General features: G+C 31.6%; 2 protein-coding genes across 3 annotated transcripts; both read left to right on the top strand.

The window, feature by feature from the left end:
* The first annotated feature begins 8,192 nt into the window (after window positions 1-8,192).
* LOC145577834 (uncharacterized) lies at window positions 8,193-10,453 on the top strand. The gene is made up of 5 exons (XM_081635269.1): window positions 8,193-8,199; window positions 8,371-8,747; window positions 8,847-9,078; window positions 9,185-9,594; window positions 10,448-10,453. The coding sequence occupies exons 1-5, from the start codon at window positions 8,193-8,195 to the stop codon at window positions 10,451-10,453; spliced, it is 1,032 nt and encodes a 343-aa protein (XP_081491395.1).
* LOC145578993 (protein RAE1-like) lies at window positions 10,080-16,334 on the top strand. 2 transcript variants are annotated; one of them, XM_081636285.1, is made up of 12 exons: window positions 10,080-10,156; window positions 10,448-10,515; window positions 10,696-10,782; window positions 11,690-11,767; window positions 12,423-12,616; window positions 13,073-13,214; window positions 13,986-14,066; window positions 14,983-15,111; window positions 15,464-15,541; window positions 15,632-15,703; window positions 15,823-15,903; window positions 16,012-16,334. In XM_081636285.1, the coding sequence occupies exons 2-12, from the start codon at window positions 10,453-10,455 to the stop codon at window positions 16,060-16,062; spliced, it is 1,056 nt and encodes a 351-aa protein (XP_081492411.1). In that variant the 5' UTR covers window positions 10,080-10,156; window positions 10,448-10,452; the 3' UTR covers window positions 16,063-16,334. The 2 variants fall into 2 exon arrangements, with proteins under 2 accessions (XP_081492411.1, XP_081492410.1); XM_081636284.1 differs by lacking the exon at window positions 10,080-10,156 and adding an exon at window positions 10,200-10,349.
* The last annotated feature ends 510 nt before the right edge of the window (window positions 16,335-16,844 follow it).

Here is a 16,844-nt window from a genome sequence, read left to right on the forward strand (position 1 = left end):
CAGAAATAAAAAATATATACATTTATTTATATAAAATATCAAATTTAAATACAATAATTATTTTAATAAATTATTCAAATAAAATACAGATATTAGACCTTAGATGTGCTGTCATCATCCTTGTCATTTTTTCTTTCTTTTTCATTAGTTACTGGGACTTCTTCTTTAGTAACTTCTGCATTTTGTTCTTGGGATGGTAGTAAAGATGATTAAGGAGAAGGAGGAGTAGGAGTAATTAATTGAAACTTTGGCATAGAATCAGCTCCCGTGGAAAAACTCTTACCTTCTTGCACAACCCTAGCCTGATTATCATTCAAACCAACAGAATAAAATTCATTGAGTCCCCTGGCTTTCCTTGGTGTTCTAGGAGGTGATGTTGAAGTTTCTAATGATCTTGTAACCAGCTCATGACCAACCATGGTTGTAGAACCAAGAACACCCTCCCCACCAACTAAACTAACCACATTTTCTGATGGTGCTGTGTCGGGTTCAGAATATACAGCAGCAGCTTCTACACCAGCTGAAACAGCAACATTAGTTCCTTTGTCAACAGCAGCAGCTTCTACACCAACTGAAACAACAACATCAGTTCCTTGGTGAACAGTCAAGACGTTGCCTTCATCTGTATTTTTCTCTGGTATATCTTCAAGCATACCACTTTCAGTTATATCAGTTTCTTCTTCTACATTGAATTCTTTTTCTTTATTAGCATCCTCTAAATTATCACTTTGGTCTTTCTCCAAATCAAGATCAGCAATAACATTATTCACCTATATAAAATCAACATTAATATCAAACACAAATCTTTAATTAATTTCATATATAAAATGATGATAAAGGTAATTAAACTTACATTTCATCAAGCTTGAGCTTAAGATCAAAATTATCCAAATCAGTGGCTAACTTTTTGCTCTGCATAGCAGCTAACACTATTTCATCAATTTTTGCTAAGAACTGAGGATTGGAATATACATCATCTTCTCCTTGAGATTGAGATTCTTGTGAAGTTTTTATTGCTTCATCCTTCAAACCAATAGCAAAGTGAATTTGGTTCTCTGATACGATCTTCAAGTCACGACCAAATTTCATCATTTTCTTCTTCACAGCCTAATAAAAAATAGAATAAAGAGTGAATGAGTATATAATAAAATATCCTACCTACAAGTGAATTACAACATTCTAATTCCTACTAAAAGTAATATAATTTTTGACTAAAACAATATTATTCCTGAATGAGATAACTTATTTCTTGACTAAAAAAATTCATTCCTGACTAAAATTATCATATTCCTGACTAACATTTTGTTATTCTTGATAAAAGTAATCTAATTTCTAACTGAAATAATGTTATTCCTAATTGAGATATAACTTATTTCCTGATTAAAATAATTTCATTCCTGACCAAAATTCTCATATTTCTGACCAAAATTCTCATTCCTAATAAAAGTAATCTAATTTCTGACTAACAATATTAATGCTAATTGAGATAATTTATTTCCTGATATTAAATTTCTTACTCTTGATAAAACTAAACTAATTTTTTACTGCAATTAATCCTCATTCATATTATATTCTATTATATTAATCACTTAATTCCTGACAAAAAGAGTTAGTACATAACAGCAGGTTATTCAGTATGGATTATTGAATCAAAAACTTTACAAAATTAATAAAAAGATGAGATTTTAAACTTACATCAATATCCATTTTATCAATCTCATCATCAGTGGGGTACTCTTTAAGAATCATGTACATTACATATCTAGCTTTGTCATCTTCAACTTTCAAATCAATGGTAGCAGATTGTACACCCTAACCTTCCTTATTTTCACCAGAATCTTCATTACCAGTATCTTCAAGTTTAAACTCAATGTTATCCAACTGAAAAGATTTTAGAAGCTCCTTTTTCACTTTTCCCAACATATTGTAATGGTAATGTCTGAGGATACAATTTCACAGTACCGTAATCGATATTTTCAGCAACGGCTTTAATCCTCACATTCAGACTTTCACAAGAACAATTCATTACAAATGGCTTCCTATCTAAAGTGGTCCCAAACTCAAACTTCTGCAAAAAAGCAATTACAAAGGCAACCAGACAACCATTTACTTGTTTTGATTTAGTTTTCAATACCTTTCCTGCCTTCTTCTTCAAAATAAAAGCCTGAAAGTCTGCTATTGAATCACATAACCAGCCCAGTTGTAAGTCTTTATGAAATGTACATCTTCCAAAGACTTGATGATGTTAAAATTGGGGGACTTATCACCAATTGGAGCCAAAAAATTAGATACAGCAAACATAACAAAGAGTCTCTTGAATTCATAACCTCCCTCTCTATATTTCTCAAACAATGTTTGATAAGTAAGAAAATTGACATATGTCTTCTTCTTCTTACTTTGAACTGCTCTTTGAAAACCTTTTTAAGATTCATCACCAGTTTTCCTCTTCTTTTTCTTGTTAGTTTCAGAGTCATTTCCTTTTTCCAATTCATCTTCTATATCCAAACACAAAAACTTCCTCCACTCTAACTTCAAACTGTCATCAGGATTAAATCCTTTCTTGTTTTTTGAAATCTCTTTCACAACTAGATCGGTATAAGGAATACACAAAACAACAGCAATATCAGAACTATCAGTATGAATGGTATGTTCCTTTTTACCAACAATCACATTTCTTGCCTTGGGATTATAATGAGTTACTATATAACCGTACAACTAAGACTAATATTATCCTTCAAATTCATATGAAGCAATCCACCAAAACCAATGTCTCTTACATCCTTCTTTTGCTTATCACTTAAATCTTCCAGAATTTGACAAAGATGATTAGGACCAAATTTATTACCAAGCTCTAGGTCTGAAATATCATCTTCAGTAAGAGAACTGAAAAATTGAAAAGTAAAAAATGACATTAGAATTGAGAGTTATATAAAACATTCTTATTCATGATAATAATTATGTTATTCCTGAAATTAGTAATCTTATTTCTGAGCATAAATATCTTTTTCTTGACAAAAATAAACTAATTTCTTACCAAAATAATCTTATTCTTGATGAAAAAATTATTATTCCTAACTAATGTCATGTGTCACATATATATCTTATTACTGATAAAAGTAATCTTATTTCGGATTGAAGAATTTTATTCCTTACTGATGTAATTTAAATACTGACAAAAAGAAATTAATTTCTGACCGAAAAAACCTAAATCCTGTCAAACATAAACTATTATCAAAATAAAATAATCAAATTCAAGACAAGCTAATTTGCTTATATATGATTTATCACAGAATAATAAGGTAATTTCTGATAGGAAAAAATAGAATTCTTGACAAAGTAATTGTAAATCCTGACAAAAATAATCTATTATCAAATTACAATATAATAACCAGATATGGTATGTTTTCGAAGAAAAAAGATTCTATATAAAACAACAAGTACAGAATGCTATGTCTTTTTGCGAATTAAATAGAAACAAAATTTCACACCTAACAGGTCGACTTCGTTTAGAACCAGGTTTAGGACCACGCTTCTTCAATGGAGGTTCTGAATCGACCTTACAGAACGAAATAATAACTTATAAAAATGGATTTTTAAAAAAACAGTATAACCTAAAAATAACTGAAATATAATAAACCTTTCAACCATTGCAACTGTCTTCTGCTGTTTTCGTGCTTGTTTACTTCGTTTAACATAAACTTTTAAAGGAGAAGAATCTTTAATCGACGGAATGTCAGCCATTAATGGAGTCGAAAATGACGAAAGTTAAGGTTTATATAAAAGAAGTAAAAATTAATTACATGCAAATAAAATTAAAGATGGAAAATGAAGTAGTGATGCGAATAATTCGAAAACGTGAAGTTAAGTCGATAGTAATGGAGTGTAACTGATGAAAATAGAGTGAGAATGCAGAAAACGTGGGTGAGAAGAAGAAGGAGAAAGGCGGGACGTTGGGTTTGAGTTTTTTTTTTTTTTTTTAAACCATGGTTATTTAAAGAACGGGCCGCGCGCGGGCTGAACTTTAAATAAACGGGCCGAGCACGGGCCGAGTAATAGAACGGACTCACATGAGTCCGTTCTACACAATATTTTTCGTAAAATAATTTGAGTGGGATTTAAAGTAAGAGAGAGAAATGATAAAATATAATATAAAGTTCTGCTAAAATATATATATATATATATATATATATATATATATATATATATATAATATAAAGTTATCAAATATAGAAGTGATGCCAGAAAAAAATAAAATAAAATAAAATAAAAAATAAAAAAGGAAAGGAAAGAGTAACTCATAACTTTCTTAACAATTATTTTCGACTTGATTAATAAACCTTACATTTTAGTTTCCGATCGACCAAAGTAACATCCGATAACAAACTCTTAACACAATGAATGGGTTTGTTAACAATTTATTTTCCGAATCACCCTTAGCTTAACCAAACCATTTGCAGCGAAACATAGATTGAATGCTTTTTTACTGTGCATATGCCCTCTATAAACCGCCTTATCTCTTGTATAAGCTAGGAAGGGAGCTATGATGTCCCTTTGAAATACCGATTATACCCTTTATTTATATGGAAAATTCTATAGGGTAACCTTCAAGAATTGAAAATAATGTATGGAAGAAAGACTTTTTTTGGAGTTCTATTGAGTGACCCATTGTTTTAGATAACCAAGTATAGTTTTTTTTTTTAATGGCTAACCTTTATAATTCCTCCGTTTTTCTTTTATTGCACCCTAAAGACTTTTACACTATTCACATAATATTCTTTGACTATCATTTGTGATTTATCCATAAGAAAAAACATAATCACGTGAGATCTAGTTAGATTTGTCTTAAAATCTACATTTTAAATATCAAATTTTTATAATTTTTACAAAATTGTAATTATAGGTGTTAGTAGGCAACGTAATGCAATGGCAAGCGTGAAATAGCTCATAGTACAATAAAAAAAACGGAGGAAGTAATTAAATTGGCCTTCAACCGAACCAGTATCTTAGTACTACGTATTATTTTATCTCGTGTGTTCAAAAAATTGTATTAAACATTCATTTTCTCTAAAAAAAATTTTTTTTTTCATAATGTATTATTATTATTATAAAAAAAAAAAAATCGAAAACGGGTCTGGTCCGAGTTTTTGACTGGTTATGTTGGTCTAGTTCGGTACTTTGAGCCCAGTCCAAGCAAAACTAATCGACTCCATACCTTGAAGAGGAAATACTAATGTAGTGTTGTTATGCATTTACAAATGCATGCATTTGCAAATGCATAACAAATACTAAAATATTAAAAGTCACATGGAAAAGAGAGAAAGAAAGAAAGAGAAAGATGTCTGGGACCACTTCTAATTGTACCACTGAAAGTTTATATAATACCTTTAGTTATTTAGTGATACTATGGCCCTGTTCTCATCAGATTATTTTCAGTTCAGTTCACTTCAGCTCAGTTCAGTTCTTAATTTCCTTCTCTAAGTTCAGTTCAGTTCAACTCTAATAAGTACAGTTCAGTTCAGTTCAATCAATGAGAATAGACCTTATATATGTACGTAGTTAGTACCACTAAATGCATGTATAGTATCACTGAATGCATACATAGTATCATTGAAATATTCAATGGTAGTATTTGATCACCCAATGATACTATTGATCACTCAATGGTGCTACTCTAAAATCAAGTACTAAATTACGTGCAATTACACTCTTACCCCTCGTTATTCAATTGGTCTTGCATAAAGGGACTCCCTTTAAAAAAGCTCGTATCTTGAATTTAAAATTTTCGATCCAATTCAGCCATAGGCCAATAAACAACCCAACGTATACACTTAGGGTCTATTCTGTTCACCTTATTTTCACTTATTTCAGGTTTAATTAGTTCAGATAAGTTCAGATAAGGGTGAATAAGTTCAGGGTTAATAAGTTCTAAATTAACGTTCTCCTCACCTTATTTCCACTTATTATATTTATATAGAGTTATTACTAATCAAGATTGCTTTTCACTTCTTTTTTTTTGTAAAATTTTATGTGTTTTATTATCATTATTTCATATAAGAATAAAGTAACATTTGCATAAAAAATATAATTAAAGTAACGTTATACTCATAAGTTATGGTAAGACTAAATAAATTTGCTTAAATAAAAGTCAAGCAAATCAACAAGTTTATTATTTTTGTGAAAAAAACAAAGGGAAATTAATGAGAATGAAAGTCAGATCAACAACAAAACCAAAGGAAATTTTTTACTATTTCTAAACTATAAAATAGTAGTGTTGTTAACCGTTAACTTTTTACTATTCCTAAGCTATAGAATAGTGATTAATTGCATGTTGTTAAAAGTCAAGTACACACTATTTCTAAGCTATAAAATAGTGTTTTAGTTTCTTCATGCATGCGTTTAGTTACCATTACTAATATATATATATATATATATATATATATATATATATATATATATATATATATATATATATATATATATATATATATATATATATATATATATATATATACACGCACATACTTTTTCTTATTCAACAACTAATTAGGTGTATCTTCACAAAACACCAAGAAGGTACGAGAGCTTGTTTATGAGTATTGTAGATAACTTCATTATTTTGATACTAATACACTATTTTCATACTATATTTTTCAGGTTTTGCGGAAGTAGTTTCAATAAAAAGTATACTTGATCGACAACCAAGCTACATACGTAAGTCTATATTAGCTACTAAGTTTGAAATATGTTATACTATCTTACATTATGTTGACAATATTTTATTTCATATACAAGGACATGATTTGCTAACTTATACGAATTTCGAAATTGAGTAGTACGTGTACCTTGGTTTTTAAACTATTGCTTTAGAGTGTTTGTTGTTTTGTGCATTTTTTATCTTAGCACCTATATTTGTAAGTCCCAACATCACACATATTAGTATCTTATTGACTTCATATAGTTAATAATGCTTTGAAAATTTTATTTATTAGCAAAACTACAATGGCTTCTAAGGAAAGGACATCATGGAACAATGAGGATATTGAGATATTTTTGGATTTAATAAAAGAAAACAAAAGGTCAAGAGGTGGCAAGTATAATTGGGACACAATTGTATTACGTTTGAATGCACAAACAGGGAAAGAGTTCGAAAAGAAACAATTGGAAAACTTTTATAGTGACATTAGAGGAAAATTTAAAGCTTGGAACGAACTTAAAAGTTGGACAGGAATTGGTTGGAATGAGGAAACGGGTTGCCCTGTGATTGATCCAAAAGATGAGAAGTGGAAGGCATTTATAAAGGTATTTAGGTTATGAATTTTGCTTTTTGTACTTATATTTTTGTTATTATTACTTGGAATAATATCAATAATTTTTTTTTTATTGTATTGCCTTATAGAAACATAAGAAATCTTCAAGCTTTCTAAAGAAACCCTTGATGTTTGAGGATAAGTTGTATGATATATTTGTTGGGACGTATGCAACAAGTAACAAATCTTGGTCTCCCGCCGTTGGAGGACCGACCATACAAACCAAACACAAACAACCCATGATTCTTGTTCAAGATGATTCTAAGGAAGGAGCTGGGGATTCTGATGAAGAACTTAGAACCAAAGATGATGATATGGAAGATACTGAAAGGTCAGCTTACGAAAGCAGGTCCCCTCCCAAGAGCATATATTCTAACAAACGTAAGAGTTCAGATTGCGGTGCTACCTCTAGAAAGAGTGTGAAGGATGACATTGAAACTTGCATGGATTATTTAAGAAGAAACATGCAACTTGGTTCCTCTAAGACACAACCTAGACCATCTCCATCAAAATATGAAAAAATGATTTCAATATTGGAAGGAATGTCGGCAGTTAGCAATTACGGAAAATCTTTCATTCTTCAAGTGTTGGAGTTCTTACGTGATCCAGATCGAAGTGATTTGTTTTTGTCTCTTCCGAATAATGAGTTTAGAATCTTGTATTTGAAGACAAAAATCTCATTCCCAGATGATTGCTATAGGCCTAGCTTCGATGATAACTTGGATGATGATTATTAAACTATCATAAGTCGTCTAAGATGCTTAGCACTTGTTATTTTAAAGTTTGGGTGTGTAAGTTTCATTTTTTCCAATATGGAATAAGTTAAATTTTGGTAACTAATGTGTTTTTATTGTGATATGTGAAACTTTATTTTATTATGTTTTAATGACAAGTAAGAAGAGTCACATATTATTAATTACGTATTTGTTGATTTTTTTTTTTTTTTTTTTTTTTTTTTTGAGAAATTAACTTTTATTTTGATTTGTAGAATGGACGAAACATTGCACCAAAATTGTATGATGTATATTGTCTTGCACGAGTTGAAGAGATTACTTACATGTAGGGGGTGAACCTGGAAGTGAGTGGATACATAGGTTATTGACTGGACATCCTAATTTGTGCAAAGAGCAATTAAGGGTTGATAAAGATATCTTCATAAAGCTTATTGATGTATTAAGAGGGAAAGAACTATTATCTGGTGGTCGATTTATACACGTGGAAGAGCAAGTCGGCATATGTCTATTCATGATGGCTAAAGCTGATTCATATCGTGATGCTGCGGAGAGATTTCAACATTCGATATCAACCATTTCTATCTACTTCAGAGCAGTGTTGAAAGCTTTGGTTTCATTATCTTGTGATATTATTCGACCATATCAGAGTTTCAATGAATCACCACCAGAAATTAAAAACAGTTCATTATATTGGCCATTTTTCAAGGTAACAATTCTAATGTATTTAGTTAGTAAAAATGTTTATCCCAACATGCTACATTTTTCATTCTAATATTAATAATAATAAAAAAAAATTCATTCTTAGGATTGTGTCGGAGCTTTAGATGGTACCCATATAGAAGCAGTTGTTGATGATGTTGGTGGTAAGCCATATAGAGGACGTAAAGGAAACAAAACATGGAATGTCATTGCTGCGTGTTCGTTTAACATGTTATTTACTTTTCTTAATGTGGGCTTCGAAGGAAGTGCACATGACACGACAGTTTGGACACATTGTTTAGGTGATGTAACTAAGAAATTCCCCCACCCACCTTCAGGTACTATTTAAAGTTTAAAAATTTGTTGTTACTTAGATAAATATGCTACCTTATTTTTAGTGTATACTAATATTTTCTTCTGAATGAATAGGAAAATAATTTTTAGTTGACTCAGCATATCCAAATACTCTTGGATATCTAAGCCCGCATATGGGCAAAGACTTGAGGTATCATTTGCTAGATTTTGAAGAAAGGGGTCCACCTATTGGAAACTTAGAGCATTATAATTATCGACATTCCTCTTTACGTTCAACAATTGAAAGATGTTTCGGCGTATTAAAGAAAAAATGGAAAATCTTAAAGATGATGCCACCGATGGATGAAGCATTTCAATTGTCTATCATTGTTGCAACATTTACGCTTCACAATTTTATCCGTCTATACGAATTAGGGATACCAATATTTCAAGAGGTTGAAGAAATGGAGACTAGAGCAGATTATAATTTGTATGATATCCAAAAGAAAAAAGCTATGAACCGTATTCGGGATAAAATAACAAAAGATATATGGATGTTGGTTGGAGGTGTCGTAGAGGATGATACAGAAGAAGGAGATGATGAGAATGATGATGATGAAGCATTAGAAGATTAAAATTTTATTTGGTGTTATTGCAACATACACTTTTGCTTGTTTCAGTGTTTATTTTTTTTAATATTTGAAATTATGAAAATGCTAATATTTTCATATTTTATTGCTTTTATTTTAATATATTGTTATATATATACTCATATTACCAATATGTTACACAATATGTTTCAAGAATGACAAATAATGTCTAATAAAGTCTTATAAGTGTTAATCAGGTTTAATAAGGTCAAATAAGTGAAAATAAGTGTTAATAAGGTGTAATAAGTTCAGATAAGAGTTGATAAGTTCAGATAAGTAAAAATCAGGTGAATAGAACAAACCCTTAATTAGCCAAATCATTCTTTCAAAAAAAAAAAAAAAAAAAAAAAAAGGGCAAATCAACTAATTTAAACAGGTATTCCAAATTTTCAATATTCAATAAGCCCTCGTTACCAAAGTAAGCCAGAGTTTTGGGGGAGGAGCCAAAAAGAGGGGTGAATCAAGCGGCAAGGTTAGTCAGTTTCTCTAACACTCAACTGCGTTTTTTTTACGAACTCACTCTCAACTGCGTTCATCTAACGCTTACATTGCAATCTCTTTCCATTTTAATACTCTCAACTCTCTTTTCTGCATGATTTTCAATTATTCTTCTACTCTTTTTGTTTTCTCTTCATAAAATTGTTGATACGAAGTATTATATTTGGGTAATTAGCTTTTTCCTTAATTTTTTGATGTTTTTGTTTGATTTGATTAATTTTGATGAACCCCTCTTAATATTATGTTTTATTGGTTTTATTTTCAGTTCTAATGTCGAATTTTACATCTCTTACGAATTTGGGTCAAAACCCAAATCCCAACAAATCATATGAGGTAAGTTTTCAATTTTATTTTATTTTATTACTGATCTTTTAATTTAAGGTATAAACCCTAATGTAGATTGTTTTATTGATTATCTATGAAAATACAAGCAAATAACTACAATGTAGTTGTAATTTTTGGATGAATAATGAATTGGTGATGAAAATTTTGGGTTAATTTATGAACTCCCAGGTGCCTCAACCACCAGCTGATTCAATTTCTAGCCTTAATTTCAGTCCCAAGGCCAATCATCTTATAGTTACTTCATGGGATAATCAGGTTGGTCTTCTTTAATTTTTTTTTTACATTTTCCCATTATTGCTATATAATTGTCCTATGATTTTGTGGTGTGCTTTATTTCTTCTTTACAGTAGTGTTGCATTCTTTTATTGGGTTGCTGTGTTTGCACACACTCGATTGCCATTATGGACAAGGTTAATGTAGTATTAATTGGTGAACATCGGTTGTTGGTTATGCAAGCTTAGTTAGCTTGTTTATAATTTGTCTTGTTATACCAAGCTTTAACTACTCTATTAAGTGTATTATTACTTAATAAGGTTGGAATGAGCCGACCCCACTTATAGGATTAACAGATTAAGGCTTTGATTGATTACTTAAAAACTTTGTGCATAATATTAACAATGCCGGTAGCTGGGGCTTAGCCCCTCTTTTGCACCAAAAAAAAAAAAAAATAACCGATAGCTACTGATAATGAATTTCATTACATAGTATACCCTACAAGCATTTTTTTCCTAGTTTGTTAGATTAAATTATATTGAGTGTAGCTTAACTTACAGAGTATATTAGATCAGTAACTAGTTTGTGACTAAATTGCTTGGCTTGGCACCTAGGAAGCTAGATCAACAACGGTTTTACTTCCATGCTTTCCACAATAGAGGGTGGAAGATATGCCGTGACTAAAACCTGATAACAAAGTGAAAATGAAAAGAACATTTGGGTTTGAGATGGCCCTTTTGTCGAAGGGAGTTAGTAATATGTGAGAAAGTATATATCTTAACATGTTTTAATTGAAAAATGTTGCAAAATTGGCTTGTTAAGTATTTGACTATTTATTAGCCGTCTCGTCTTGGATGCATTGTTACATACACAAAGTATAATAGAGCATTTTGACTTGAAGTTGTCGCTAATATGTTTTCCTGCATTTGATCTTTTATATGATTTGTAGGTGCGTTGTTGGGAGATAATGCAAAGCGGAGCAAATGTCAATAGTACACCAAAGGCTGCCATATCTCATGATCAGCCGGTAATAATTCATTACTTCTACAAACTTAAACATGTATTAAGATAGTAATGTCTGTTAGAGTGTTAGTTGCCGAGTGTGTGGTTCCTACAGGCGTCTGTACCATGCATTGTACAGACTTTTCTCGCGGAAAGAACATATTATACAAATGTAAAGAACATACATCTATAGTGAAAAGAACATAGTATTAAATTGTAATGAACACATACCTAAAGTAAAAGGAACATATTTTTACCAAAAAAGAGTGAAAAGAACATGTTTCCATGTTCTTTTATTGTCAGTGTAATGTACTTTTATTTGTAATATTATGTTCGTTGCTTATTGCGAAATGTTCTTTGAATTTCGTCTTTAAATTATGGTGGGTATATATAAATAATGTTTATTACATAATATTATCATGTTCTTTATTAATATTTTTTTGACAAGATGTTCTTTATTAATATTACAGATGTTCTTTAGATAAATAAAAAATAATAACATTTAGTTGTTCTTTACAAAACAGATATATGTTCTTTACAAAATAGTTGTACGTTCTTTACAAATTAGCTACATGTTCTTTCCGTGTTTTTTGTATGTACCAAGCATGATACCACCGCCTGTAGCTTAAAATTTTCATTAGTTGCCCTTGTGCATGGGATTTCAATAAAATTTGTTGTAGGTATTGTGCTCGGCTTGGAAGGATGATGGAACAACTGTCTTCTCAGGAGGCTGTGACAAACAGGTGAAGATGTGGCCTTTGCTGTCTGGTGGGCAACCAATTACTGTGGCTATGCATGATGCTCCAATTAGAGAGATGGCCTGGATTCCTGAGATGAATGTTCTGGTTACTGGGAGCTGGGATAAAACGCTTAGGTGAGAACTGAATGTGTTTGCTCTTTTTCTCTCTTTTATGTACTCTAAGGAAAAAGAAGCACTTACTGGTGCTTTATTGCTGATATCCAGACTTTTAAACTTGTTACCTTTGCTTTGACATGGATTAACTTCGCATGCATAATTCATTTGCACGAGTTATTTCAACAAGCATGGGATTATATCTAGAGTGCATGAATTAGTCATAGCTAAATGGAGAAATGACTTCATTGATGGACATAGTTTTCTTTGAGCTTGACAAAGCTAAGACTTCAATATAATGTTTGTGTTTTCACCTTTGAACTTGTAGCTTTGACACTAGTTAAATTGCTGAATGGAAACTCTGTTTTCAACTACCTCATGACTGATCACATTGCAAACTGAAAGATGATAATAGAAGAGTATCTTCTGTTTCATTGCAATTATTTTAAGATTATCAACTGAGCAGTTTATTTTCAGGTACTGGGACTTGAGGCAACAAACTCCCGTCCATACTCAACAACTCCCAGAGCGCTGCTATTCTTTAACAGCACGGCATCCTCTTTTGGTTGTTGGAACAGCGGATAGAAATCTCGTAGTGTTCAATTTGCAGAACCCTCAGGTGACTTGTTTTTTGAGACTTCCATTTCTGTTCTTTACAATCTTTGTTTCACTTTATATATACTCCATCAAACTTCAGTTCATTCACTATTTTCTTTATTTAGTGGTTAGATTTTAGAAATATCGTTAGTCCCTGTGTATGAAAGTTGACCTTGAGTCAGTGAGTTTACTTAGTGAAAATGTGTGTGGTACTACATAAAACTTTTATTTAATTGTGTTTCTTCAAGATCCCTCTTTCTTGAGAACAAAGGAATAAATTAATTGACTTTATAATGGATTTCTGTTTGTGCCACATTTACACTCCTCGTTTCCATAACATTGGGAGAAAGGGATTCTTGATTCTGCAATTGGAAAACTTCAGTTGCAGAAGCTGTAAAACAATCATAAATCACTCGCTATAATGTAAAAATATTATTTGATATCCTGGTTCATATTATTTGCTCTTCCAGATTGATGGTAAATGGATCTCAGTTTGGTGGATGAAAACAATGTTCAAGCCAGGCTGCCAGGGTGTTACCATTTCTTCTTTATGCAGTGGTGGCTAACTATTTATGCAGTTTGCACTACCGTTTCTATTTTGGTAGACTTTTGGGTTTTTTGTTTGGGGCCAAACTGTGGCTATATTAAATTAATTCCTTAAAAAGTTTAGTTTCACTTGTTCAATCCATTGATTTGTTGCAGTTGCTCAACTCTATTAATTTGAGATGCTTGTGTATCAATTATTTGCTGCAATCAGTTTAATTTTACAGTCATCTGTATCTTCCACTGACAGGCTGAATTCAAAAGGATAATGTCACCACTGAAATACCAGACAAGGTGTCTTGCTGCTTTTCCTGATAAACAAGGATTCCTGGTAAGAATTTACTCCTCTTATTTTCTTTTAGAGAGAATGATGCAACCTTGTCTCCTGTGGGTACTGGGTAGTTTTGATTACAATAAACTTGAAGTATGCCTACAGACTATAGTAATTGGCAAATCTATTAAACTTTATGATCCTCCATTTGATATTTAATGCTTATTTCTTGTCTGAAGCAGAGTTAATTATGCTAAACAGCAAAATGCTTGATACCAAGATAGATGCTTATCTGAATTGGGGAAATTATAAATTACATCTGCTGAGAAGTCGTAGCTCAAGATAAGAGACTCAACTTTTTCGCATCTTCACCTACGGAATGTTTTAGCCCTTTAATTTCTAAATGTAGACAAACTTTTGAAATGAAAAAAAGAATGTTCTGAATGTTACTAAAGTTTGGCATTCTTTAATTTTGGAAAAGCTTATGGGTCAAGTGCTTTCTATCCAAGTTCATGTTTGACAAAGCCATTCTCACAGGACTTCATTTATGAATGTGGTCTCATTTATGAATGTCAACGCTATCAAGCATAATAAGTTATAAAAATATGTACATCACTGTGTTGTATGTTCACAAAAGATTGCTGTTTGAGGAATGTTTAGTGAATCAAAGTTTAGCTTTTCTGCTTCTATCATTTGTCCATATTTAAGGATTTACTTCATTGTTGTGTCTATAGGCTTGTTAGTTGTCATATCTTCCTTTAGCTATCAGAATTCAATCACTGAAGGTTCTGCTTCTGTTTGATTATTAAAAACCCTTTTCTTTTTTCTGTTACTCATTTCTTGTTCCGGACTTAAGTTTTGTGATTCTTGTCATTTTACTTATAATACCTTTTTTCTTGTGATTGGGCTTTCTTCTGCCTTTTCAATTATACATGCTATTCTGATATCTGTTGAATTTCATCGTCTAAATGTCCAGGTTGGATCAATTGAGGGACGAGTAGGAGTTCATCACCTTGATGATGCACAACAATCCAAGAACTTCACTTTCAAATGTCACAGAGAGGGCAATGAGATTTATTCTGTCAACTCTTTGAACTTTCACCCTGTAAGTTGCATCTTTGATTTCCTGTAATTTATGCAAAACATAACTGCCCTACTTTTTAAATAAACCCATTGCCTTTCTGTTCTCTACTTGTTGGTAAATGGCTATAAGCTGTAGGGCTTTAACATTAAAGATTTAGTTAGTTTTTAAATCCATATCCTTGTCAAAGTGTCGAGGATTGGACACAGGTACTTGATGAAAATGAGAGTCTGTCTAACATTGATAATGGTGTTTTTTAATATGTTTGAGTCGTAGACTCATAGGGCTAGCAAATGATATTAACTGCTCTAAAAAATAAGCATCTGTCTGAAATACATTTTGTTGCCTAACCTGAGAAACTTGTGCTTTTATCCAGGTACACGGCACCTTTGCAACTGCAGGATCTGATGGTGGTTTTAATTTCTGGGACAAAGACAGTAAACAGAGACTGAAGGTATCTAGGATATTGTGCGCTTGGTCATTGTTTTGGATGTTGTTTTACTCCCATATATTACTGGTCATTAATAGCACTATGCATTTTTAGGCAATGTCAAGATGCAGTCAACCAATAACTTGTAGTGCATTCAACAGTGATGGATCTATATTTGCATACTCGGTATGTCCTTAATATGCTTACAGAGTCTCAAAATTCCAATTCATGTCAAATTTTTTAGTTTGCGTCATCTTCTTCTACAATTAGTAGTATTTACTGAGTCTCTTTGATTTCTATTGTAGTCATGTTACGACTGGAGTAAAGGTGCTGAGAACCATAACCCAGCAACAGCCAAGTCTTACATATATTTACACTTACCACAGGTATGGTTTAGTCTAATCACCTATTAAAATTTTTCTGTCCGAGTTCACAGTTTGAGGCTTTACCTTGTGTAAATTTCTGTAGTTATAATTCTCCTTTCAATATTGTAGGAGTCTGAGGTGAAAGGGAAGCCCAGAGTTGGCAGCACTGGCCGACGATGAAGCCTGGTATTTGGAGCTCATACAGTTTTCCGGCAGTGTACATGGCAGATAGTTGGATATATTTGGCTTAGCCTGATCGAGTAGTATTTCTTTTTTTGAGTAGCAGATGTTTTGGGACCGTCTTGGAACTACTGAGCTTCTTTATGTCAATTTCTTAGGGCTTGATATGTTCATATGTTGGTAGATAGTTTAATATTTCGAAAAAATATGCTATCTTGTTGACTATTTGAGGTTCTTAACTTCAATTAGCAAAATTAGCTTCCATTTGCATACGAATTGTGTTCAGGTTACTAGTGAGTGATAATTTTTGCCTAATGGGCATTAAAATTTGGTGTTTGATGAATTAGGGTAAAATATACTGGAACATTAAAAAATACTTATATTACCCAATTTTGTAATGCATTTGGAATAAAATTATGTACTTTCTTTGGGCTACTTTGTATTAGTTAAGAGCAAGTTTAGCCTCAAGTCTTAAGACTTGGACGTGACATCATTTTTGGTGGTCTTCATTGAAAATGATGTCATCAAATTCTTTTTAAGACTCACTAATAGTTGCACAAATTTATCACTTTAGCCCTAAGACTCAAATATATGACATATTATATTATATTTCAATTAATTTCAATCACGTATGGATTATTACTTTGAGAGTTACAATGTTTTGGAACCAAAGTATTAAGTTTTTTTATGTATTAAATGCTTTAAGGAATTACATTTGTATTTGAAGGACTTCAACTTTCGGCCAGAGCTTAGGTGGGTTATCTAGCAGGAAAACTAACCAC

The sequence above is a fragment of the Chenopodium album genome, chromosome 14 (assembly GCF_948465745.1).
Source record: "Chenopodium album chromosome 14, dcCheAlbu1.1, whole genome shotgun sequence".
NCBI lineage: Eukaryota > Viridiplantae > Streptophyta > Magnoliopsida > Caryophyllales > Amaranthaceae > Chenopodium > Chenopodium album.